Source organism: Takifugu rubripes, chromosome 20, assembly GCF_901000725.2.
Source record: "Takifugu rubripes chromosome 20, fTakRub1.2, whole genome shotgun sequence".
Classification (NCBI taxonomy): Eukaryota; Metazoa; Chordata; class Actinopteri; order Tetraodontiformes; family Tetraodontidae; genus Takifugu; species Takifugu rubripes.
In genome coordinates this window covers 6,077,552-6,103,613 of record NC_042304.1, presented here as the reverse complement: position 1 = coordinate 6,103,613, position 26,062 = coordinate 6,077,552, and the positions used below count along the sequence as shown (strand labels likewise).

At 47.2% G+C, this 26,062-nt stretch overlaps 2 protein-coding genes across 4 annotated transcripts; both read left to right on the top strand.

The window, feature by feature from the left end:
* Positions 1 to 240: 240 nt before the first annotated feature.
* Positions 241 to 22,151, top strand: pip5k1ca (phosphatidylinositol-4-phosphate 5-kinase, type I, gamma a). 3 transcript variants are annotated; one of them, XM_029828610.1, is made up of 18 exons: positions 241 to 600; positions 7,415 to 7,443; positions 8,101 to 8,187; positions 8,295 to 8,425; positions 8,505 to 8,622; positions 9,344 to 9,496; positions 11,372 to 11,671; positions 12,175 to 12,383; positions 12,641 to 12,724; positions 12,844 to 12,892; positions 13,647 to 13,731; positions 14,256 to 14,390; positions 14,569 to 14,710; positions 14,796 to 14,828; positions 15,051 to 15,170; positions 16,726 to 16,987; positions 19,256 to 19,345; positions 19,990 to 22,151. In XM_029828610.1, exons 1-18 carry the CDS (start codon positions 468 to 470, stop codon positions 19,990 to 19,992), a joined length of 2,163 nt encoding a protein of 720 aa, XP_029684470.1. In that variant the 5' UTR covers positions 241 to 467; the 3' UTR covers positions 19,993 to 22,151. The 3 variants fall into 3 exon arrangements, with proteins under 3 accessions (XP_029684470.1, XP_029684469.1, XP_011613006.2); XM_029828609.1 differs by having other exon boundaries at positions 242 to 600; positions 14,229 to 14,390; XM_011614704.2 differs by lacking the exon at positions 19,256 to 19,345 and having other exon boundaries at positions 243 to 600; positions 14,229 to 14,390.
* A 754-nt stretch (positions 22,152 to 22,905) lies between these two features.
* LOC101073928 (ras-related protein Rab-11B-like) lies at positions 22,906 to 26,045 on the top strand. Its single transcript, XM_003974016.3, has 5 exons — positions 22,906 to 23,052; positions 24,036 to 24,231; positions 24,309 to 24,502; positions 24,590 to 24,670; positions 24,744 to 26,045. Exons 1-5 carry the CDS (start codon positions 23,013 to 23,015, stop codon positions 24,887 to 24,889), a joined length of 657 nt encoding a protein of 218 aa, XP_003974065.1. The 5' UTR covers positions 22,906 to 23,012; the 3' UTR covers positions 24,890 to 26,045.
* The last annotated feature ends 17 nt before the right edge of the window (positions 26,046 to 26,062 follow it).

Sequence of the window (26,062 nt, the reverse complement as noted above, 5' to 3'; positions counted from 1 at the left end):
AGGTCGATTTTCTGATATCCTTTTGTATTGAGGTACATTTTGCGATTTTCTAAATTTTTCCCTGTAGTTACCTCAAACAAGCTAAGGTGACCTCGATGTTTACAAAGAGCCGAATAACAGTACAAATCTCTCACTCTGACGCAAGTCTCACCGAACCGAACGTCAGGTGAAGCGCCAGCTCCTGCCTGCAGTTCCCCCGACATCCCACAGGCGGCGCCACATCGCTCACTACATAACCAGGCAGGAGCAGCAGCGCGCGGGCAGCGAGTGCGGTTCCGTCGACCTGAGAGGAGCGGAGGGAAGACCGCACCGATGAAGCCACCGTCTCGGACAACTACCGCCTTCGTTTGAGCACTCCTGCGTATCAAACGACGCTCAACTCCCGCCGATATCGCGCCGTCGTTGACGGTCTTTTATTCGGTTGGAGAGGGGGGGGGTTCGTCCCTGTTTTTCCTCCGGGAGACTGAATGGAAGCAGCAGCCGAGGGAGCGGTCGGGCTGTCGGAGGCCAGGGACGGGAGCCCGCTCTCCGATGCCGCAGCATCCGATGATGGAGATACGGTCATCGGAGACAGCTACGGGATGGACGCCGCAGACACGGGTAGATCAACCCTCTTTTGCCGTACGCCTGCCGGTTGTAGGGGTGTTTGTGTCTCCCACCCTGAAATCCATGTCAATTCACCGCCACTGCTGCCACCAGAAAGTCCCGAATCATCTTTGCTAGCGCGGGGCTGGTAAGCTAGGCTATGAGCTAATTCCACCGCTTTGGTGATGCGAACAGGTAAAGCTCCACAGTGCCGTAACTATGGGATGGTGAGTCGTGACCAGTCAGTGTAAAAAGATGGAGAGCAACAGTAGTAGAATGTCGGATTTTCTGACCGTAGGAGTGAGGTGGAGCTGTGATTTCTACACTTTCCCCAGGACCCCCCCAGCATCAGGCGCGGAGAATGCATCACCCTTATGATAGATCTCAAATGTCACCCAGAACAAACACATAAACCACCTCCTTGGGCGACCCATTTGTATCACCTTAAAGAAGACCTAAATTAGTAATATACCAAAAGCAATTTATCTTGTCATTCGAAAATACAGCAACCATAAAAATCCCACTACTGCTCCCCCCGGTGTGTCCAAAATACCCCAATATTAAAGAGTTTACATTTGAGGAACGTGTGTACGTTTGTGATTTGTGAGGAATTCCAACCCTGCTGTGCTGATTTGCTGCATCATGTCTGTAAAAGTCGTCATTAATGACTATGCCCGCAGTCATTAATGCTGCATTCACATGTCATAACTGTGGTTTGTTTGTTTGTTCGTTTGTTTTGGCCACGGCCGATCCGAGGAACACTGACAAAAGCTCGGCGGATCCAAAGAGCCGTCTGGTGAAAGCTGCTCAATGAGTTTAACACGTTGACGTGGAACAAAAAAAAAAAAAAAACACTGCCAAAAATGGACACGGAGCGCCTTTGGCTGCAGATGCTCTTTTCTAGCGTGACTTGTGCCTCGTGTCTCGTGTCCCTCCCCCCCAAACGTGCACCTGCTCTGGGAACGTCCATGTGCCGGAGGACGAAGGGGAAGAGAGTTGGGGTTTCGAGATGGTTTCTGTTGCCAGAGCTTTGATTTGTGCTCCTCCTCTCTGCCTCAGTGTTTTTCCACGTTAGCAGCAGGTTGGACGGGTTGGACAGGTGAGGACGGGGACAGTAGAAGCGGACGGAGACGGGCGGCGGGTCTCTGCAGCTGCTGGGCTTTCCTTCTCCTCCCTCACAGCTTGTCACAGTGCGAGCTGGGCTAATGACGGGTCTCACGTGCGTAATTAGGGACCGCGGCGTGCCGCCTCCTGGGTGTCACCACTGGCTGGTAAACAGCTGCCACGAGCGCTGGGTCCGGCCGAAGGCTCCCCGTCCCCCAGCAAACGTCTCCTTTGTCCTTGCCGTCAGCTCGGCAGCGCAGACCCGGCTTATCTTCCCCGTGCAGTCACGCTCGGCCACGCTCACCTTCATCCTCTGCCTCTCGGGGTGATTCCCAAGGCTGCCCCCCCCCCCCGTCTGTCTCTTCCGTGCCTCCCTCTGCTCAAAGCTTCTTGGAAGTGCTGACAGGTTGGCTTCTGGAATTTCTCATTTTCCTCTCCTCCTCATCCTCCTCCTCCTCCTCCTCCTCCTCCTCCTCCTCCTCCTCTTCCTCTCTTGTGCACACGCCAACATGACTTTCTAATCCCAGTGATTAACTCAGGGTTTGTATAAGATTCTGACCTTTTGACGACCTATTCGATGGCGTATTATTCAACACGAATGATGACGCACGCCATTGCGTCTGTGGTGCGGCTGATTTTCCTCAGAGAGGGGGGACGTGTGCCAGAAGAACTATTCTGACCAGACTCCCCCGCGTGTTTGCTGCTCTGAGTCTTTATGCGGCTTTTAAAAAAAACTCAAAAATTGTGTGAGTGATCATCAGAGGGACGTAGTGAAGGAGGCAGGAAGACAGGAAGTGCCCGCATGGAGGGGAGCTGTGAAAAGGACCCCTGAATGGCTGATGGGGATTTCTTCCCACTGTTAGACGACCTGCTGTTTTCAATTACGGGAGTTAATATGATGCTGTGGAGACAAGTGACTCACTTTTCATTAACACCCAAATACACAACCACAATGATTGATTTTGGTGTGACTGTCGGTGATGTTGATCCCCAGATTGTTACAAAAGTCATCAAAATGCTCATAAAGGTTGGATATTTATCCTGATGGGAGAATGTTTCCTCGAAGAAATTAGGTGTTGATGATTATCTGTGTGCATCTGATGCTGCCATGGAGGAAAAGTGACGCAACATGAGACATTAATGTTCAGTATCTGATGGACGAGTCCTCAGCTGAGATTTGTCATGTGGACGTATGATGGAGCTGATGGAGAGCAAGGTTACCACTGAAGTGCTGAGAATTCCCTCCCTCCCCTCCCCTCTCCTCTCCTCTCCTCCCCTCCCCTCCCCTCCCCTCTCCTCTCCTCTCCTCTCCTCTCCTCTCCTCTCCTCTCCTCTCTCCTCCCCTCCCCTCTCCTCTCCTCTCCTCTCTCCTCTCCTCTCCCCTCCCCTCCCCTCCTCTCCTCTCCTCTCCCCTCCCCTCCCCTCCCCTCCCCTCCTCTCCTCTCCTCTCCCCTCCCTCCCCTCCCTCCTCTCCTCTCCTCTCCCCTCCCCTCCCCTCCCCTCCCCTCCTCTCCTCTCCTCTCCCCTCCCCTCCCCTCCCCTCCCCTCCCCTCCCCTCTCCTCTCCTCTCCTCTCCTCTCCTCTCCTCTCCTCTCTCCCTCCCCTCTCCTCTCCTCTCCTCTCCTCTCTCCTCTCCTCTCCCCTCCCCTCCTCTCCTCTCCTCTCCTCTCCTCTCCTCTCCTCTCTCCTCCCCTCCCTCTCCTCTCCTCTCCTCTCTCCTCTCCTCTCCCCTCCCCTCCCCTCCTCTCCTCTCCTCTCCCCTCCCCTCCCCTCCCCTCCCCTCCTCTCCTCTCCTCTCCCCTCCCCTCCCCTCCCCTCCCCTCCCCTCCCCTTCCTCTCCATAAAAGGACTTTTTTTCTGGGCTCAAACTTTTGACTGCATTTCTGGTATCAGCACGAATGACTAATCTCGGTTCTGATCCGGGAACCCGGTAATGAAAAACGTAATTAAATTTCATGAGTGTGATTCTGCCCGACTCCCTGGGAGGAAAGAGCTGTTTTTAGCTTGGTCCAGAGAGCTGAGCGCTGATACCGAGCTCCATCTTTTCAGCAAGAGCCCCCTGAGGCAGTATTGGGCACGCAGCCATGACATCACTTCAGCTATATTCACGTCCTGGTCTCACCAGCATTCATGGCTGAGGACATCCTGACCGTAGAACCATCAGTAACCACAATCGTAGCCACCAGGCTGTGGACATGTGGCACACCAACACACTCTAGTCTAGAGGATGGTGAAGTAGCTGGAGAGCACGCTGGCATTTTAATTCAATTTGAACATATTACGCAGAGATGTGTTGCACTGTCCAGGAGAAATCCAGTCACACCATCACTAAAGCCGAACAAGACTTGTCTCGATGTCGAGGCGACTGTTGACGGGCTCCTGTTCTCCATTTGGTGCCGTGGTATCCCAATAATCCTACCAGATAACCCCCTACTCCGGAGAGAATGGGATTGGAATTGAGGGTAGTGAAGTCATCGTGAGCAGACTGTGGATTCGCTCTGTTTGCTTTCAAGATTGTCTCGGCTGGTGTCGAGGTTAAAGACTTTGGACAGACCCAAGTCACGTCTGGGGACCCAGAACCTTCTCCCTGTCAGATCTTCGGCTGGAATTTTTTTAAACGAATTGATTTAAACGACTTCTTTAGAAAGAAGAAATAACAAAAATTGGTCAACAATCTATGTACCCTTTGACCTTAAGCAGCCACCCATTTGAGTTCAGCTGTGACCTTTCACCCCATTTCTATTTTATCAACTGAGTGGCTCCATTTTCTTCCATTTGAATTAAATTGAGCTCATTTTCCCCACATCACATGAGGAGACACTTCTCCCCGTAGATAGCCAGCAGAAGGTCGTTCCGTCGCCCAGACTTGAGGTCATCAGCACAACCTGCAGCACCATTATCCACCAGTTCAGTGGCCTCGCTGGTGCACGCTGGATCTAATGTTGCACCAAGTGGTCCATAATTATTTCTATCAATGAAAGGTCATGGTGGTTTCCTCTCAGCCCCGATCGTTATCGGAGGTCACCCTCACCTTTGTGAGTGCTGACACGCTGCCGCCATCTTACCAAATTTCTCGCACCAGAATTTTTTTTACGGTTTATCGCTCTTAATTGTTTTCGAAGCTGATGCATTTTTACATCATTAGCAAAAGCTTTTGTGGCCACGACCTGACGAGTCTACATCCGATCGATGGCTGGAATGCCTTCACTTTGCTTAACCTCTGTCAAGATAACACACGGCCATCAGGAGGACGGGCTTTCACTTTGGCCGTCTGCAGGGAGCCGCAGTATCGATCGGCTCCGTCTCAGACGCTGCTGTCACGACCCTCAAACTCTGGTACAGTGCAGCCGTCATTTGGAGACGTTTAGAACTAATGCCAGGAATTGAGTCAGTACAAATATATGAGTTCTGGACTCCAGAATGCTTCGTTTCGTCTTCTGTGTTAAATGTAGCTAATTATAATATATTATTTATTGTAATGTTTGCCATTGCCCTGTTTAATAGTTGCATGGGAGGACATGTGCGAGGCAGCATCTGCCTGGCAATTTCAGGCGCACGTGCCGTAGTCATAAAAATACAGCTTGACCTCATTTGGGGCACCATGGCAACAAGAGGGGGAAAAGATGTGTCCAACAGGGTTTGTACAGCCTGGCGTTGGATGTCACTCTGGAAACCATGTGGTTACAGGTAATAATCCGCCTCTTTAAATGCTTCCAACGGGAGTGGACCGTTTTTTTATTCCACCTTCAGCAAAGTGGAACATTTAAATGAAATGTACAGTTCAGTTAACTCAGTCTGCTCCAGTCTAGAGAACACCTCAACACTGTCATCCAAACACGAAGCTCTCTGTTCTCAATAGTTAGTACTAATAGAGCCTCCAATGTTGCTAATACAGCCGCGAAGAACGCGATAACCTTCTTTAACGGGGTCAGTGGGGGGCTGGAGTCATACAGCCATTCACACCTAAGGTCAATACAGATTTAATACAGTCCTCGCCCCAGATGTTATGACTTTGGACTGTGGGAGAAAGCCGAAGGGAGCCCACGCAAAAGGAAACCAGGACCCAGCTCGTCTTCTGTTCCCACAGGTCGTTCCGACCAGCGGTCACATGCTCATATTTATTGGCATCGGCCTGTTAAATGATGCACAGATGTCCATGTCACCAGGCAAACCAACTCCCTTGTCGCACAAGTAATAGAACAAGCAGCTCCTTCTCCTTTAATTACCTGCATTGTAAATGCTCTTTTACCAGCAGTCAGATGGTTTTTAGGGGACGTTGCTTTGTTTCTGTCCACTTTCTATCTGCTTCTGAGTGCATGTGAGAGTGTGATTCTATGAGAGGAGGGGGGAAGAAGGAGAGGCAGACGGCAGCGGGAGGGGCAACATCCAGCCCATCCTGTGGCCCAGTCACGTGGGCATCCACGAGCGGCGGGACAGCGGAGGCTGGAGAAGGCTTGTTATTCATTCAGAGAGAAGCCGTGAAGATGATTTCCCAGCTTACTTTTGTCCCGCTTCTGTGTCAGTACCAACAATTTTGTTTCAACACCTCCTGACTCCGTGGAAGGATCGCTGTCATAATACAGAATACTCTGGCATCAGACAGCGGAAAGACAAACGCGCTTCCGACTGGTGTTCGCGGCCCTCTGAGCTCGGACCCGTCCAACACCGTAGTCTGTAGAGTAAAACAGTCCCTTTATAAAATGTTTGTCTGTCCAGTTAGAATGAATTCTTAACACCTCTGATATGTGGACCTTGTTTCTTTATAGTAGTCAGACTGTTCTGAGTTGTTGTGAACTTGTTTCTTTATGAGTTCCCTCCTGGGTGAGTGCGATGGTGGTCCACAGTCTTCAATCACCTTCTCTCTCTTTCTACCCTTTTATTTGCACGTTCTGTTTTTTCCTGCCCTTCTCAGCTTTCTCTTCATTACGATGCTGAATGTTATGCGTATGTAATTATGTATCTATTTCTGTCCTTCCTGCCAAAAATGGTCCCGCGATTGCCTGCTGCTTCCATCCTGTTATTAGACGAGGGATTTTCACTATACGGCCGGATGCTAAACTGCTGTGTTTGGTAGATTTGTTGCACATAATTTGAGATAGAATCCAATAATTATAGGTCTGAAATTGTTTCGTGATGTTTCTGCCCATGTCCTGGTGATAATGCCCCTATAGAAGTGCTGTGAGAATGGGTTTTTTGCCCCATAAACATGTTTTTCAGACGAGCTAATTGCGTGTTTGCCCTCCGTAATTGCCTTTGTCGCCATTTTGTTTGTTCTTTTATGTGCGTGGACTTTGTTTAACGTGTCATGTGAATCATTTTAATGAGCGGTCGACTAAAATAAACATGGCCGATGACGGTTGGAGTAGAATCAACAATACAAAACCCCTGAAAGATGAATTCAACAGCCGGGCTAAATCAGTGTGTGTTTAATGTGGTTTAATATTTTGTATGGAAACACATGAAACTGCAGCAAATATCTAGAGGGAGCTGTGTTGGAGCAGCACATGTGGTGGGATCAGTGTCACGATGACCAAAACCACAGTTATTATGCTCGTATCTGTCTGTTAGCCAGCTGTGTTTCACTGTTATTATTACATAATGTCAGACTGCCGGATCCTCCCGTTGGGATTTGTCATGGTGACACGGAGCAGCGCTGATGCTGAGTAATGAATCCTCCCCAGCTCTTTGTGGCTAACAACCGTCTCTCTGTCCGTCTCTCCCTCAGATGCCGCTAAGAAAACCTTCATCACAGAGGTGAGCCCGCCACCTGTCCCTGTGATCACCGTTCCTGTTGCTCCTCCATCCTCACCCTGTTTCTGAGCCTCTATATCAAAAGCTCATTTTCCTTTGAATCCAGACACTAATGGAACTATTTGATCCAAAATGGGATTTTCCTCATCATTTTTTCTTTTCATGTGTTGCATGAAGACTGGAGAATACAGACAGACAACTTGGCTCAGATTACATTAATCCTCCTAATTTGGTAAATCCCATCCATCTGGCATTGCAGCCATCCACTGTAAGGTCTGTTGAGAAGTCACGGCCAGTTATTATCGTGTGCTGGATCAGATGTTGATATTCTCTCATTGTTACAATTGCTTGTACCTATTTAAATGTATCTCCAGAGATTCTGCAGAGGGTTAAAGCACTCTCTTCAGATCAAACCCTTAGATCAGTGTTTAATCTAATTAGATCAGGAGCTCATAAATATCCTCAGAAATAATAAACCATAGCTGGATTTTGTCCAAATCAATGGCTGTTTTGTCCAGATAATCCAGGTTTATATCACCTGTGGTGGCAACCTTTTATATATCGCTATTATACCATGTTTTAATATAAATAATGTGTCTGAGCAGGTCAAACCATTAATCCTGATTCCCTGTGGAGTCTCACTTCTCATTTTCTCATCAGATGCCCTCGTCCTCCGGCCAGCCCGGTCAGGGTAAGAAGATTGGCCACAGAGGTGTGGACGCGTCAGGTGAAACTACATACAAGAAGGTGCGCTGTAATCAGGTTTTGCCCAGCAGATGTTTTATGCAAATGTTTTAATCCAAATTGGAAAAAGGAGATTTAGAATTCACTTCTCAACCATCTGGCTCCAATAGACCACATCTTCAGCCTTGAAAGGTGCCATCCAATTGGGTATCGGGTACACCGTGGGCAACCTGAGCTCCAAACCAGAGAGGGATGTGTTGATGCAGGACTTCTACGTGGTGGAGAGCATCTTTTTCCCCAGGTCTGAACTGCATCCAAGTGTTGTGCGTAAAATAAAGCATTGTGTTTTATCATCGCTACAATGTTTTCCTGGGTTACAGTGAAGGCAGCAACCTGACTCCAGCCCATCATTTCCCTGATTTCCGTTTCAAAACCTACGCTCCAGTGGCCTTCCGCTACTTCAGAGAGCTGTTTGGCATCAGGCCCGACGACTACCTGGTGAGATCTGATCACTTCAGTTCACTGACTGCACCATTAGAATCACCCGACCTGCCTAAAACAAATCAGAGGAAACAGAACAAGTCAGAAAAGTGACAAACAGAAGGGTCTGAGGACTAGAATTAATAAACCTGAGACTGGCGGATGAGAAGTTTGAAGCTGAGAGGGGAGGATTGAGGACAAGAAGCTTAGGAGAGAGAGGAAAGAAAGGTCTGCAGCTTGTCACCCGTCATTAGCGCGGAGGACCCGGAGGCCGCGTGATTCATCGCTCTGCCCTGAGCCGTCGAGCAGGGCACACGCTCCCTGCTTAGCGGGTATTCCTGCATGTTCCATGTGCTTTACGCATCAGCACACCAACCACATGGAAACATCCTGCATTGCGACATATCTGCCAACTCTTTTTGGTCCGTCTGTAGTCACTAATCACCAGACGTCAACACAGAAGAAGAGACATCAGATCAGGTTCCAGGATTTTTATTTATATGGCTGCTTTTTAAAGGAAATCTCTAAACCATTCATGTATATTTTTTCGATTGCATGCTGTGTACTGAAAAAAACACGGCCAGAGTGGCGTGATGGGCTGAGCTCATCGTCCCATCAGCGGGATTCTGATGGCCCTAGCCGGGATCCAACAAACTTATCACACTCTAATGTCCAAAATGAGACGCAACATATGTGGCTCTTTTTACTCGTTATATTTCTGTCTTTCCTGTGTCTGCAGTACTCCCTGTGTAACGAACCTCTGATCGAGCTGTCCAACCCCGGGGCCAGCGGCTCGGTTTTCTACGTCACAAAAGACGATGAGTTCATCATCAAGACCGTGATGCATAAAGAGGCTGAATTCTTACAGAAGCTCCTGCCTGGATACTACATGGTAAGTGTGTGCAGAAATGGAAACGCAATGTGGGTTTTGGATGCCTAGTAAGCTTCCACTGCACGTCAGCTGTTTAAAATAATGAACAAAGTGCTCATGGGAGCATCGCTTAGTCTAGTTTAAATGTTAAACTCCCTGATGTTCTCCGTTTCAGTCATATTTTTAGAGCTCAGGTTTATGTAAGACCCTGGAAATCTCTCCTCTGCACGTGACTCTCCTCTGGAGTTAAAGCAGACACGACAGCTCTGCGATGGCCGACTGAAACTCGGGGCCATGTGGTTTCATAAGAGTGGCCAGTGTTTTTCGGCAGTTCTCCCTCCCTGCGCTCCGGGTCTGGAGGCTCATTTTCGACGAATGCAGCAGCAGCAGCTCCATGTATGTCCATGCTGCCGCTGCAGCCTCGTCAGGGTTCACAGCTCCCAGCCTCGTGTTTATCCCCGCGCCGTCAGGGACCGCCTCAGGAATCCCTTTAATCATTTAGCGGCTTTAAAGGCTGAGCACAGTTTCCATCGTTTTTGGTGGCTGCTGTAGTTGTTTCTAAGTGCAGAGACGGTGAACTGAGGACAGTGTGATGTAAAGAAAGATGCAGGCTCCTCTGCATCCGTAGTAAACAGAGGAGGCAGCGTGCGGGCGGTGGAGCTGCTCCCGTCATCTACAGCTGACTGGCCTCTGAGCGCGAGCCGGCTGAGGAGTCTGGATGTCTGCAGCAGTCAGATCAGTGATGTAACCCACCCCCACTTTTGTAACACCTCTTTCCATCCTCCCCCAACATCTTATGTTTCCATGAGCGTCTCGGTGTCGTTTGCTTTCTCCCGTCTTTCGCTCGGTTTCGTGTTTTAATCCACTCCCGCTCTCCTCCAGCCTCTCTTGCGCGCTCATGCGCTCTCCATCCCATCCTCCTCTCCCTCACGTGTCTGCGTCGTTGGCTCATCGCTGCTGTGCTCTCGACACAGACAGAAGGGTCGTGTGTGGCTGAAGGGAGAGGAAGCTTTTTTTTTTTCTCCTACGCTGCCTTCCTCTATTATTCCACTGTTGTCGCTCTGCCGGGTTCTCTCAACTGAAGGTCATATGTAGATGGCTTTGTCAGGGCTGAAACACACGTGCGCGCCGATCTTTCTTCTGCTTCTCTTTCTTTCACCCTGTGAAATCATTTCTTCTCTTCAGTGAGTTCTTTCTCTTTCCCGCTGTCCTCTCACGGGGCTCAGCTTAGCCTGTCTCAAGGTCAAAGCAGCTTTTTCATACAACATCCAGCTGAGATTAAACTCATTAATTTGGATTAATTGCTAACACTTTTTTTTTTACTTATTAAGTAAGACGCAAGTCCTGCATTGAGCTCCTTTCGTCAGGCTGAAGCAGTTATTTAAGGGAGGTACACAGACAAATCTATAATCACATTATTTGGTGGAGTTACTCTGACAAAATAACATGTTTGTCATTAAAAATTATTTGCCTGCTATTGTGTGGGTCGATTTACAGTAAGAATAATTACATCAGTGAAAAGCCGGGATCTTATGTGGGCATTGGCACCTCGTACACCATTGTTTCACAGCTTTAGTCTCAGAACTATTTCATGCAGCAACCATTGTTCTACTGGATTTTGGAAAACAATTAGAGTAGGTTTGGATTTTGGAGCCATAGAAGTACCACAATGGAACTTTATTCGCTAACGGAAAGGTCATTGACTGTCCTGTGAGGTCAAGCAGCTTTTTAGATGCTCGGATAAGGGAGAAATTAAGCCTGTGCTAAATACCATGATGTGTCCTCATTAAAGCGTATTGTCAGTGGATTTTAGACATTTAATTTGGTGTTCTTGATAACAGAGACAATTCTGCCTTATTACATCACCTTTCTCCTTTGTTTTCCACTCTGCTGCAGAACCTCAATCAGAACCCCCGGACATTGCTGCCCAAATTTTTTGGCCTGTACTGTGTGCAGTCAGGGGGAAAGAACATCCGCATGGTGGTCATGAACAATGTCCTCCCCCGAGTCGTCCGCATGCACCTCAAATATGACCTAAAGGGCTCCACCTACAAGAGACGGGCATCCAAGAAGGAGAGAGAGAAGGCCAGGCCAACGTTCAAGGACCTCGACTTCATGCAAGACCTCCAGGATGGGCTGATGTTGGACCAGGACACTTACAACGCACTGGCCAAGACACTACAGAGGGACTGTCTGGTAAGTTGGATGAAAGTTGCCGTGTAAAGGTTCAACACCTGGGTTAAGCTAAATCAGCTGAGACAGCAGGTTGAGAGGAAGATGCTGGGGCTGCTGATGCTATGCCATGTAATGGCTCATAATAGAGGACAGTTAGACAGAGAATGCAGTGATATTTATCAGAGAGCTTGATGTTCTCAGAATCCACGCCTATAAATCATATTCATGAAATATAACCTATTCTGTTTGGTTTGGGGATGGAAATCATGTTTATTTTGATAGTGTGTGTATGCTTGGGGAGGGACTCTGCACAGACACCAGCAGGGTTTTCAGCGGTTATTAATGAGGGTGTGTTTGTGTGTCCAGTTAAGCTGACTCTTGTCTACGTGCTGCTGACACCAGTCCTGTTTGCTTCCATGCTGACACTGTCGATTCCTAACAGAGCCATCATCTCCATGTATCATCGGGGATCTGTGCATCAACGCACATTTACGCCTGTCTTTGCTACGTGTCCCTTTGTTCAGGTGCTGGAAAGCTTTAAGATCATGGACTACAGTCTGCTGCTGGGGGTCCACAACATGGACCAGGCAGAGAGGGAGAGGCAGATGGAAGGGTCCCAGGGTGACAGCGATGAGAAGCGGCCCCTGGCCCAGCAGAAGGCTCTGTACTCCACAGCAATGGAGTCCATCCAGGGAGGAGCTGCCTGTGGAGGATCCATCAACACTGACGACACGTGAGTTTAACCAGATGCCAGAGGCTTCAAGCAGGCCGATAATGTTACTGCTGACACACCTGGGAGTGTAAATAATTAACACAATAAATTACTGTAAATGGAATTTAGCCACATTCAATTTGAACGATTAGTTATTTTCCACAATCAGTTACTCGAAATGTAACTCTTTTCTATCAATTTGACTAATTTTAATATTGTAATTACACAGCACATAAATGTTTGCTGAAAGTGGTGACTGTGTCTTTGGGTTATTCCAGGATGGGTGGTATCCCAGCGGTGAACGGAAAGGGAGAGCGGCTTCTTCTTTATATCGGAATCATCGATATCTTGCAGTCCTACAGGTAACAAGCACACATGTTAATGCATCACGAGTCCCTGCACCGCTCTTATTGTTCCCCAAAGCTGAGACGAATACTTGAAGCTGATGGATTAAAGTGTGTCTTTCTGTTTTTTTTCATAGGCTGATCAAAAAACTGGAGCACACATGGAAGGCTTTGGTCCATGATGGGGTGAGCTTGGCCAGGTTTTTTTAGCCACATAGCAACACAGCTACTATGATGCAAAAACATATTTGTGTGTATCTGTTATTGCTGGGTTTGTTTTTTTTACATTAAGTATTTCAATCTAAACTGCACTAAAGGAAGAAATATGAAGCGATGTTCAGGAAGGCATCATGTGGGGAATGATTGCTTTCTGATCAAATAAAAAAGCATCTCTTCTCTTCGGGAGTTTACGTCATCGTCTTCAAGATAGGATGAGTCCTGTCAGTAAAGTCCCTCTTGACTCCCCTCCTCTCCCACTGTGAAGCACACTCATTTACAGCCTCATAACTTCTTTGTGTGCGTCACTGTTGCCGACGAGAATGAATACTCCTCAGACACTCTTTGTTACTTGCAGGTGGTTTGGTTACATGACGGCCTTCACACATGTTACTCGCAGTGAAAGCCTGACAAAAGGGATACAAAAACAAGCTAATAATAACAGCACCGCCGCACCTTTCCTGCTCTGCTACGTCTCTTTATCAGTGGAAATCAAACACCAGGTGTCATCTGTCTCTCAGCTGTGATCCGCATTAATAATGCAGAGACGTGTCTGCAGTCTTTCTTTTTTTTGCACCTGTTGTCTGGTGGTTTGACCTACAGATGGATAATTAAACAGGGGCACGGGAAGGCACCGACAGACGGTTTAATCCACAGGATGCACTCGCTGGATTGTTTTATTCACGCAGCGTTTAGCTCACTAATCTGTCCATCTCGCCCTCAGGACACTGTGTCGGTCCACCGACCGGGCTTCTACGCCGACAGGTTCCTGAAGTTCATGAGCAACACAGTTTTTAAGAAGAGCTCATGTGAGTTCAGATACTGCCTTACATAGTCAGGGAAGGCTTTGCTTGAAGAGCCACACAGACGCACACACACAGAGCTGTATTTTATAACCATAACCCTAAACCTCATTGGCATAATCCATTCCCCAGCTGCTAACCCTAACCATCATAACTAACACTGATCTAAACCCAATTCTAACCTCAACCTTAAAACCACATTTTAGCCCTCACACAGGCCTTTGATGTTGTGAGGACCAGACAAATTGTCCACACTTTGCTGGTTGAATTTTGGTACTGTCTGTAGCCAGTACAAGAACACTCACACACACACACAAACATATCAGAAACCAGATTTTTCTCTGTTAAACAGCTAAACAAGCATACAGTAGATGATGGGTTTATTTTTTTGATCCCTATAGCATTGTCTTTACAGTACAGTCATAAATTACATGAAATATTAAGTAATATGTTCTGTACCACATACACATGTTCTTTTTTAACAAGTGCTCGTTGTCTCTCAGCTCTAAAATCATCTCCATCCAAAAAAGGGCGCGCGTCACTGTCGGTGCCTAAATGTGCTGGTCCTGGTGCAGCCTGGTCAGCCAGCCAGCTGCACTCGGACAGAGACGAGAATATCTACGACCTGAGAGGAGTTCGCAGCTTCCCGACACTAGAGGATGAGGGTAAATGTCACCTTTGCATAGTATTGCAACACAAGGCAACAGTTTAGGCGAGGAGTTCAAATATTCACACTGTGCTGGGAGCTCTGACAGCTTTCTCCTTCTTTTATGAAAACAATCCATATATGTAGTCTTAAGCTACCAGTTACCATGGAAACACACTCCTCTGTGTCTTCTCCAGGGCGACCTGATCTTCTTCCCTGCACTCCTCCATCATTTGAAGAGGCCACCACAGCATCGATTGCCACTACGCTCTCTTCCACAACCTCACTGTCCATCCCAGAGAGGTCTCCATCTGACACGGCAGAGCACTCCCGTTACAGGTACGCACACACACACACACACACACACACACACACAAGCTTAACAATGTGAAATTGGCTAAGAGTCAGTATTTTCTGTCTCCAGGAGGCACACCCAGTCTCTCAGCCATGACGGGAGGTGAGTGCATGAATGCAACTTTGACTAAATCTTTTTTTGCTGCATTAACTGAACTGTTCTGAGGGGTTTCACAGCAGTATTTTTGGATTTGGTGGGTGTGTTTAGAAGGGAAGTGTGAGGTCAGCCTGTCGGTCTATGTGTTTACGTGGAGGTCCATTTTCCCCTTTACTGAGATGTCTCTGTGTTTGCCTGTAACAGAGGGGCTGTTATATTTGTTTTCAGGACCCAGGAGGAGCTGCGTGTGCGTGAGGAGGATCAGCAGACCATCACAGTGGAGGTGGAGCTGAAAAGACACGACAGCGAGCCCAATATCTCTGTTCCGCCACCAGCTGAGGAAACCAAGTAGGACAAACAGCACAATACACCATCCAATAAACCAAAAATAACACAAAATCCATCATATACTTCTCCAAACAAAATAAACAACCCATATTTTAATTCTTGGATGTACCGGTATATACAATCAAACCCACCCTTTAGTTTTCTGTCTTGTGGCATTAAAACATTTAAATATTGATTAATCTACAGCAAAAAGAAGCATGAGTTGCCACGACTTCTTATTTTTATCAGTGACTATAAGAGAATACAAATGTGTGACCCGCAATGAAGGATATGCTGGCATAATCCCTGTGATTTTAATCACCTTTAAGCGTGACACTGTTCTGCCTGAACTCACACCTCACCTGACCCACACTGTTTATAGACACGGAAAGCAATTGACTCATTACTTTATTACTATATGAGTCCCCATTACTGTCCGTACTCCAAATTATTCAGATTATGAGAGCATGCACACCAGTACACACACACACACACACAGGGCGTGTGCCTTTGTGCTGTGTGCATTGTGTATTGTAGCTGTGCTTATTGGTGTGGTGCCACTCAAAGGCAGACAAGGGGTCAGAAGAGCCCTGACCTGGAGGAATCAGCCCGTCAAATTAAGGTTAGTGGGACAGGACGCCTGAACGTCTGGGCCTGTTCCCATTAAAGTGAAATGTCGTGACAATTTAGGATTTTAATTAGGGTTATTTAGTGTCACATCCCATTGTAAAAGACACCTTTGGGAGAAATTATAAAGAGCTAATTCAGGAACGCTTGGCGTGCCACTCAAGTTGGCTGATTGAAAATTGTCATGTGATTGCTAAGGCTAACTTAGTGAAAAATTGGGTTTGAGGAAGGCGAGACATATGGCCTGAGGGTCTGAGACGAGAAGGGGGGGCAGCGGGAGCACCCGAGATGGCCACTGGCAACTGCATCAACATGAGACTCGGCCCACATTTCTGTGTCTTCTCTCACTCACCTGCAGCTGCAGAATTGTTTGGGATGAGGAGACAAAAACAGCCAAATGTGGGAGGAGAGACTGCGGGGGGGGAGGCAGTTCAGTGATTAATAGTGATGCTGCTATTATGTATCTGAATTAATTGGCTCTCTGCATGGCAACCGCCATCCTGCCCTCATTCAACCAGCCAGTCGGCTCCGTCTCAGAGATGCCAACTCGTATTTTTTTGCGCCTCAGCGGGCAACTGTTAGGCTTTTCCTCTGGTGGGGCTTAGCTGATGAAGCAATGTGGATGTGCCGAAATCCTTCCCAACAGTTTGTGATCTGGACGGGAACAATAAAGGGCCTCGGCAGCAGACAGCCAGCTGGCAGGAGCTTAAGCAGATACACACCCACACACAGAGCTGCTGAATTTCCTAATGGTTGAGTCCTCTGCCCTGCTCAGGAAGGCTGCTTATAACCAGTCATCCATCCAGTGTCATCTGCACTCTGTTTGTTTTGAAGGGAGGTTTGTAATAAGATATCATAGTAGCGTAATTTGCTTGTGTGACCTGTAGTGTGTATATGTTATTAAACGTCAGCTTCAAATTTCAAAACCGTCACTTTTATCCTCCCGCAGCGACGTGAAGGAGATATCTGGTGCCGAGGCGTCCGGTGAGACTGCGGCAGCAGCAGCTTGCGTCTCTCCACCAGTCCCAGACACAGAATCGGCCTCTTCCTCCTCCACCCAAGCCCCCCACTCGTCTCCTGGTGCAGCCAAAGAAGCCCCATCCAGTCCAAAGCTGGAGCTCGATGGGGCCAGCCAGATGTCAGGCTCAGGGTGCACCAGCCAGGCTTCAGTTGATGATGAAGACGATGTGCCAATCACAGATATCTACTTTGTAAGTTAAAGGCACACATTTGCCCACCCTTCACACACATAGACTTTTAAATACTTCAATTTATAATCAAGCCGTTCGTTCTAATCAGTATTAAAGATGTATGAGATGCTTTGGTATTCAGAGGAATGATTCTGATTATAAAATAAAGATGAGCTGTGTGACACTCCTTCAGAGACGCTGACTGGAGACTCCTCTCAGGCTGGTACGGGAAAAGAGTTTCCTGCAGTGTGTGTGTGTTAAATCCAGTCAAAGGAATAGTTTGACATTTATTTTCAGTCACTGATTGCTGCAGGGGAATAAGAATCATTCCAATTCCAAACTGTTGAGCTGCTTCTTTGACCGGGTTATATTGCAGTGCGCCCTCTAGAGGGTGGTGGAGTGATACTACAACAGTATCTCAGCCACATTTCTCAGGTTTCTACTGTAAACTTTAGCTTGTTTAATGTGCATAAAATGGAAGTCTGTGTTGGCAGGTTTCAAAGCACAGCTACACACGAGTGCGGAGCCAAAGAACATTGCTTCCGATAGAAATGTTGGCTCAAGACACACCGACAGGCTGATCAGAGAGATGGCTCTTCAATTTAACAACACTTACGGGACTGAATTGGCCACAGAATTGGAGGGGGTTACACTCCCTGTACGCGGTAGCAGGGAGTCTACTGTGCCGCACAAGGTGACGCAATATTACCAAAAAGCATCGGTTTTCATTTGAGCCAGTTTTTTTTTTTATTTCTGGGTAGTTGAAAGACACAGTTCAACATCCATTCTTCCATTTTCCGCATCCATCAGCAGGGTCATCCTCTTCAGTTCGATCAGGGGAATTTATTATGGCTCGGCGGGGGACTCCACTAATCGTGGAATAATTGCTCAAGACCCAGAAATGCGGTGTGTGTGTGTGTGTGTGTGTGTGTGCGGGTGTTTGCAGGCTAAATGACTCAGCTATCATCAACACTTGCATGTTCTCCTTAAAATGTCATCCATTCCTATCGTTTAATTTGCTCCTGCTCTCTTCATTTATTCATTCCCTGCAGCTCAGGTTGATCTCTGTTATGTGATGACCGTAGCCAGAATGGAGTGTAGAACAGAGGGGAGGGGGTCTCTTTTCAAGTCTCTATGCATCCTTTTTCATCAGTTTTTCCATCTTCCTTACATCATGTTTTCACACTTCTGTCTGTCTGCCCCTGCGCCATATTGCTCCCGTTGTATCAGTTTCCTGATGGGAGGACCTGGGTGGTCTCTCCTTTCCAACAGAGAAGGAAAAGCCAGCCCAGCTCTCCAGTAAGTGGGACCTGTTAGTGTAGGGTGAAGTCTAGATGAGTCTGGAGCTGCACATCACCTTTGCTGAAATTATGGGAATGAAAGAAGAGGTTTTCTGCAGCTCTTTGTGGTTCGTGCTGTGACATTAGAAACGTGTCGGCTCCCCTCAGTAGCAAATCAAAGTGTGGGAGGTTGACAGACTGCTTATGTGATGGTTTCTTTGTTCACCATTTGTGTCCTCGCTCTCTGACAGCCTGCCTCTCCCCCATTTGTTCCCCCCTCCTCCTGGACGGTGTCAGCACTAACATTTTGGCGTGTGTATGTGTGTGTGTGTGAGAGAGAGAGAGATGGGGAAAGCATCAAACCACATGTCTGTCACCACAATTCTGCAATCCTGTGGCTGCTTCCCCCTATTAAACGGCTGCTTTCTGGTACACTGTAAACGAAGAAGAGTGCGCCTGCTTGACGGAAAGGAAAATAAGCACCCTGTGTTTTGTGTCCTGCTTTTGACTGGGGATGCTCTCTGTGTCTGACTCTCCCAGCATCCTGGCTTTCTTCCCATTCCCACTTCTTTCTCCACGCTGCTCCACCTCCCCGTTTGGGCCGTTGCAGCAACTCATCTGTCACTGCGCACACATTACGCCCCAGGAGCTAGTCCAGACTGGGCCACATGGTTTACCCACACATCAGTGACAACCACTAAAGCGCTCTCGTGCACCAATACAGGCTATTGTTTGCATATACAAATCATTTCAGTTTTGGTTTCCAATTAAAAGACTAACACATCTTTTGAATCCTTTAACATTTTAACACCTACTTCTTCCAGCGCACACGTTCCTGTACCTCTCAGCAACATTTCCTCCTTTATGCATCCCTAATTTTCATTTCCTGTCTTGTCTCTTCTTCTCCCGTGATCTCCTGTGTCTCTCTCCTGCCTGCCCCCTGCTGCTTGTCTCTGTACATCCGGCCTTTCCTCTGTCCCCCTCTGCTGTGGTGGGGGTATAAAAACAGCCTCCAGAGGACAGGACCTGGGTGTACTCTCCGCTACACTATGGCTCTGAGTCTAAGGCCATGCCAGATGGAGATTGGGAAAGAAAGACAGTAAGTGAGAAGCATTAAGATGTCGCGCAGAGGCCAGGAAAAAATAAGCTCCGTTTAACGGGACCTTTATGTGGGTAAAACAAACTTGTCAGGTTCTTCCCAGTGAGCTCTGCATCCCAAACCCCAGCTCTGTAGGAAAGCTTCATTCCTCATTGGTCCAGTGTGGGTCGCATGAGCATCCAGACCACAATCAGCCATCTCGTGTCTGTCCAACTGCTCAGCCTTTGTTACTGCATCACAGACTCATGCATCAGACCAGCTGGGATTATTTGCCACAACTCAGACAATTACATTTCTCAATTTAAAGACCAAAAAGACGCCCGTCGGTGCCGCTCGTTCACGGACGGCAGCAGCATGTGCTCTGCGCCATGCTCTGCTGCAGTGACACGTTTACACCTTCTGGAAGGCGCAGGTTACTGAATTACTCCAATGTGGGTAAATGAGTGCGTCATAGGTGTCAAAATCGCTGATTCTGCTAACGGCTCGGTCTGTTACTTGAATTTTTCCAATATGATTATTAACGAAACACAATTATGAGAAAAAAAATAAATAAAGAAAATGACAGGAAATCGAGTAGATCCCGTGTTCTGCCTTTCACCTGTGACGATGCTCTTCCTGAGTGATCCGCTCTCTGTCTCCAACAGTAAAGGCCGTTCTCCAGCAGGGAAGAGCGAGCGTCTCAGTGGAAAAGGACTCTGAATCTGCGCCAAGTCCAGAGCTTTAGCGGTAGCAACAGGATCTCTGCCTGACCCGGAAACTAAACACGCAGAGGGGAGGAAACATCCTGACCGTGACGACAACACCGACGTTGGACCATCCCTGCCTTTAACCTTTGACTCAATGAAAATACTATCAGTTTATCCATAATGTGTATGTGTGACATCCAGTATTGTGTACGCAGCTGTAGTCTTTGTACGTTTGTGAAGGCCCAGAAGAGCTCGCGGGGCCTCTGAAGAACCGCCGGTGCTTGGAAGTTCCTTTGGATCCTCTGCTCGGTGCCATTTGAGCTGAAATGCAACTTCCAAGTGTGGGCGAGTTTCTTTTGAGGGGAATCAGCATATTCATCCAAACACACGGCCCCTCTTTCCCACGGCCCCGCTCCTGTCGGACCCTCAGCTGACATCCCATCGTTCATCCTCCGACAGAAAGAGACGAGCGGGCGACGAGATAAGTCACCGACCACAAGAGGACGTCACCTCCAGCCTGACCTCAGAGGGGCCGGAACTGATAAAAAAAATCATGAAAAAAAGGAAACATATATATCAACTTACAAGCAACTTTCATTTTAACGGTGAAAATAGTTTCAGTACACGTGGCCTTGAGTTGACACCGATGGACATCGATGACGTTTTTGGATCATCTGTGTGAGTGATTATGAGCTGTTTAATATTAAGGAGGCAACGTTAAACGCATCATTTCGATGGGTTTCACCTATGCCATAAAAACACGTTATTTATATGTTTATTTATCTCACAGGTATTTATTTGGTCTTTAATGGGCTCCCTTTTGCTACTTTGTCCACGCTTTATTTTCATTGTATCCAAAGAACTGTGGATTGTTGTCAGATCACAGGGGTGGTGGGATCCAGCGTCACTCATCAGCTGAGCTTTGGGACTTTTGCCTTTCAACCAGATTCACCCCTCCATCACTGGCGTCTCCCACCCTCGCTCATCTTCTGGACAGACCAGTAGAATCTCTACATTTGCCATTCCGTGCACCCGTGATCGGCGTATCGGTGACAGTGGCTGTGTCCATCCAATAATGGAACCCTTCCCCCCCGACCAGACTTCTGTAGACATAGAGCACCGGCTGTAGTGTCAGTGTCGTACCTGTTAGCTGTATATGTGAATGGAGGCAGTTGGGTTGAACATTGTGTGCAGCTCATCCAGAGCTGCAGATGAACTGGTGATAGAGGCCAAACAAACGTCAGATTTCTGCTGATACTTGAGTGTGTTAGGTTTTTTGGGGGGGGGTTTAAGTTGTAACTGTCCACCAGTGAAGGATATCACAATCCTAGTGTTCAGTTTGTGTACCTGCCATCTGAGGACACCTGAAGGAACTGAGGTTCCACACGAAAGAAGGGTTCTGTTGGTCCAGTGTTTGTGTGTGGGGGAGGACACGTCCATCTTTAAAAGACTAGCACATTCTCATGATGTGCAGGGGCCATTCAGAATCAGTTTGCTATTCATCAGATAAAGACATAGCAGCAATATTTTGTACAGTCTGAGTTTATTTTAAGCTTCATTGCCTTCTCGGGACATCTTTTTACATGCACGTCTTGTGTCGTATTCATTTTCTTTCTCATAGTTGTGTGTGCGAGAATGTGTACATAAAATTATAAATACATATATAAAGATATACAAATATATTTTCCATTTTAATCTGAAAATCTTATTTTTGTTTGGGTTTTATTTTTGCTGCTGGGCGAGAAATGTTTGCAATCTACACAAGTTATTGTACCATATCTGTTTGTTGGGCTGCGGCCCCTGTATATTTATGGTCTCTACACCTGAATGGGCAGATTGGTGGAATTTACTGTTCGTCAGTAGGGATTCTTCCAACTATTCAGCTGTTTTGTGTATGTGTTTTCAAATTGCTGTGTGCCCTCATCCCATAGGGAGAGTCCTTTACACGTGCATAGCATGATTTCAAACTGAATATGCATATCAGAAATATGTATTTATGTATATCTGTGTATATTCATCTATTTATACATGAGGATAAATAGATGGCTGTATGTGTGTTTGGATCCATCCCGAATGAATACAAAATAAAGCGGTTCTATGAATTGTTGTGCGTGTAGAAATGTTAGAAGACGGTTCATGAGCCCTTGTGATAAAGGCAGCGCACGTCTGGAATGGAAACGAATGATATTCTCCAGGCTGTTTGGATTTGTTTTCATCACTTCATTGCATTTAATATTAACCAGTGAGGCTTGCAGTCGAGGTCAGATTACTAAAGATTTGGGTGGATTTATTGTAGGTAGACGTCAGCTTCATATTTATCAAATTTAAGAAGAAATACAATGGAAAACTACCAAATTAGGGCACTTTTATGTAGCGTAGGTGCTTTTCAGCCCTTTGCTCACGCTAACTTGGTAATATTTCTTGAGGAAAATAGTTATTTCCTTTGAGTTCTTAAGGTTTTACTTAATTTGCCCACTACATGTGTCAAATTCCATCCAAAGCTGTCAGGTATGTTTATAAAACGTTCCTGAATTCCCAAATAATACTGGAGCACAAACACCCCTTAATAACCACTGGTTACATTTAATGTGGGAGTCACCCTCCATTAACACTATAATTTAGTCGAAAAGGGCTGTTTTTAAGCGAGAATATGAATATACTTCTCAGCAGACCATAATATAGTTCAAAGTATTGGTCGCTGAGGAGACGCAGGGCGTGGACGTTTGAAGAACAAAGGGTGTCGTGACTCGTCGTGGTTTCTTAAACGGATCGCGATTGGTCGAAAAACTGACAGGTCGTATCTGATTGGCTCATGTATGTGTCAGTCAATTAAACAACGGTTCCCATTGGTGGAAAATCAGGTCTCTTAAACTCACGTGCTGCTGCTCTTCCTTGAAGGCGGTGTCTACTAGCTACCGGTGAGAGAAGTTGCTTCTGTGTGGTGGGAAAGTACGCAAAAGTACCAAAAACAGTCTTCTACAATGGGAACCCGTGATGATGAATACGACTACCTTTTCAAAGGTAATTTTACTCGGAGGTACGCGAATGACAGCGCGCTTCCTCCGTTTGTTCGGGGGCAGTGGGACGAACTAAGGAAGTGAACTAAGCCATCGCTGATGCTAAAGTTAGCTCCACTAGTAACGTTAGCAAAGTGGAAATTGGTAACATGATAGCTGTTTACCCTTTAGCGATCCACTCTTTACAAATTAGAGGTCACTATTACTCTGTGTTGTGCTACAGTATTTTGTCTTTGATCGTTTATAGCTGTCTTTATGTAAGCTCCCCATTGCGATACAATACAGTGATGGAATTTGACTTGGCAGGCTAAGGCCAGGTAAATCGATAGGTGGCTAAATACGTCAGCTAACATGCTAATATGGCAGCTTATTGTCCGCAATATAATGTCACCTGATACGTCCTTACGCTTAACTTTATCGGCTTGCGTAGGTGTAACGCGGAGCGCTGTTAAAGGCAGACTAGCAAAAGCCCAAGTCTTACGCGGATTTATTGTTATTTCTCATTTCATTTAACAGCGATGCTAACGCTGCTGAGCTAACTTGTTGACATCCCTCTAAACTTGATTCGCAGCTTCCGATCGACCCTGTTCTGTGTAGTAGTGAGCTTCAATCGCTTCAATTTCCATATAAGAAGCATTTTAAATCGTATAAGAATGCCGTGACATGCCACTTGTCAGTTTATTTTGGAAACCCGGAAGCATAACGTGTGTGTACACCTTATTGTGTCATTAGTATGCGTAATAAGATTACTGTAGAGGTGACGTCACCCTACAAACAGTAGCACAACACTGACATGAACTAATAAAATCATTAGTATTTGTTTCATTTTAGAAAAAAACTTGCATAATAGCAATACTAAGTTCTACTGCTAATAATACGACCAAGTTAATCTAAAATGCAGTAAGCAAAGGTTGGGAGTGTCATCAGCAATCTTGTAGCGTGTGTTTGGGCTCATTTGTTGTCGTCTTTGTGGGGCTGTTTTGGCAGTTGTACTGATCGGAGACTCTGGAGTCGGGAAGAGTAACCTGCTGTCCCGCTTCACGAGAAATGAGTTCAACCTGGAGAGCAAGAGCACCATCGGGGTGGAGTTCGCCACCCGCAGCATCCAGGTCGACGGCAAGACGATAAAAGCACAAATCTGGGACACGGCTGGACAGGAACGCTACCGAGCCATCACCTCCGCGTGAGCAGCTTCTCCCCCCACGCGCCCTCATTGAAAGAATGCGGTCGCTGTATTGGTCCCCTCTGTCCTTCCTCCAGGTATTACCGCGGCGCCGTCGGGGCCCTGCTGGTGTACGACATCGCCAAGCACCTGACCTACGAGAACGTGGAGCGCTGGCTGAAAGAGCTGAGGGACCACGCTGACAACAACATCGTCATCATGCTGGTGGGAAACAAGAGCGACCTGCGTCACCTCAGGGCGGTGCCCACCGACGAGGCTCGGGCGTTTGCAGGTGAGGGTCGCTGCAGCACATCGGCGGTAATAAACAAAGACTTAATCCCAGGCGTGACCACTCAATCCACTCTGTCTGCATCTTCAGAAAAGAACACTCTCTCCTTTATTGAGACGTCTGCTTTGGACTCCACAAACGTAGAAGAAGCCTTCAAGAACATCCTCACAGGTAGCAACAGCGAAGACGTCACAACACTGGAAATCTTCTAGAATAATACCTCACTCTCTTTCCCCTCTCACAGAAATCTACCGCATCGTATCTCAGAAGCAAATATCGGACAGATCCGGACACGATGAGTCTCCAGGCAACAATGTAGTGGACATAAGCCTCCCCCCAACCACAGACAGCCAGAGAGGAGGCAAACTCCCCTGCTGCCAAAGCCAGTGACGCTCATGCTCTTTTCTTTTTTTGTTTGACTTTCAGTCAGTTTTTCCACTCTTCTTCTCTGGTTTAGATCAGCTGTCACACTGCTGTCGTCTCGATTCCCTCACGGGTTCACTCTTCTCGGACTCTTTTATCTGACATTCCTCCCTGCTGCTTTCTTCTCGTTTCTTTTGTCTTCCTCTGATTTCAACGGAGTCTGAAAATAAAATGAAACCATATCCTGGGTTGATCATACGCCTGAAGAGGGTCAGAGCTGCATGTTGTCGCGAGATTGATCCCAAAGCTGTAGCCAGCGAATTCTTTCTAATTTAAGCAGCCTTGATGGTCCCCTTGACCCGCTCCTCGTGAAGGAACTGTGAGGGATCCCTCTACCTGTGTGTCACTGCTTCCTGTGGTTTCTGCCTCCATTTCTTCTCCAGAAAATGGCCCCTTTTTTTTCTGCTCCCATCTCCAACTGCCTGATTTTTTTTTTCTCCCCCTTTCATGCAACCAGGGTGCAGGAGAGGACAAACCCAGAATATCCCTCATGCACTCTGGAGTCTCTGTTTGCCTCTGTAATTGTGATTTTATTCTCCGAACCCGGCGGAAATTAGCAAGAGCTGGTGGCGGCTCTGCGTGGGCGAGGGCGGAACAATCGGAGCGTCTTCATTTGAACAGAAACCAAAGGAGACGGACGCCGTCTCCATCAGCTGTCCCCCAGCAGGTTCCAGGCTGCTACGGTTGCATTTCATCGCTGTGTCTGGCGACATAATCAGGGCTCTTATGAATGATCTGTCATGCTGTGTGGCGAAATCAATGTAAAAAATTGTGCTGTGTGATTTGACTGCTGGCGGGAGGACGCGGAATCAAGCTTTGTGCTCAGGAAAAAGAAAATCATTAAGCCGGATGTCTTTGCATTTCATCGGTTTGAGCCCTTTATTGTAAACAGCCGGTTTGAACAGAACCGCTCCTTCACTCGGCCACTTTAAAGGCCAACATGGAACTGAAAGCCAGAGATGCAAAACATCTGCATGGTTGATTGGCTCACCTGGGACAGATGTTCTCTCGTGTGACTGATGGGTGGGGGGGGGTGTCAAGACCGCAAATGTAAACATGTTTTGCTACTTCTGCACTACTCACAAACCACGGAGTCATGAATAAACCTAAACTTCTCCAATAACCAGCAGAGGTGCCGTC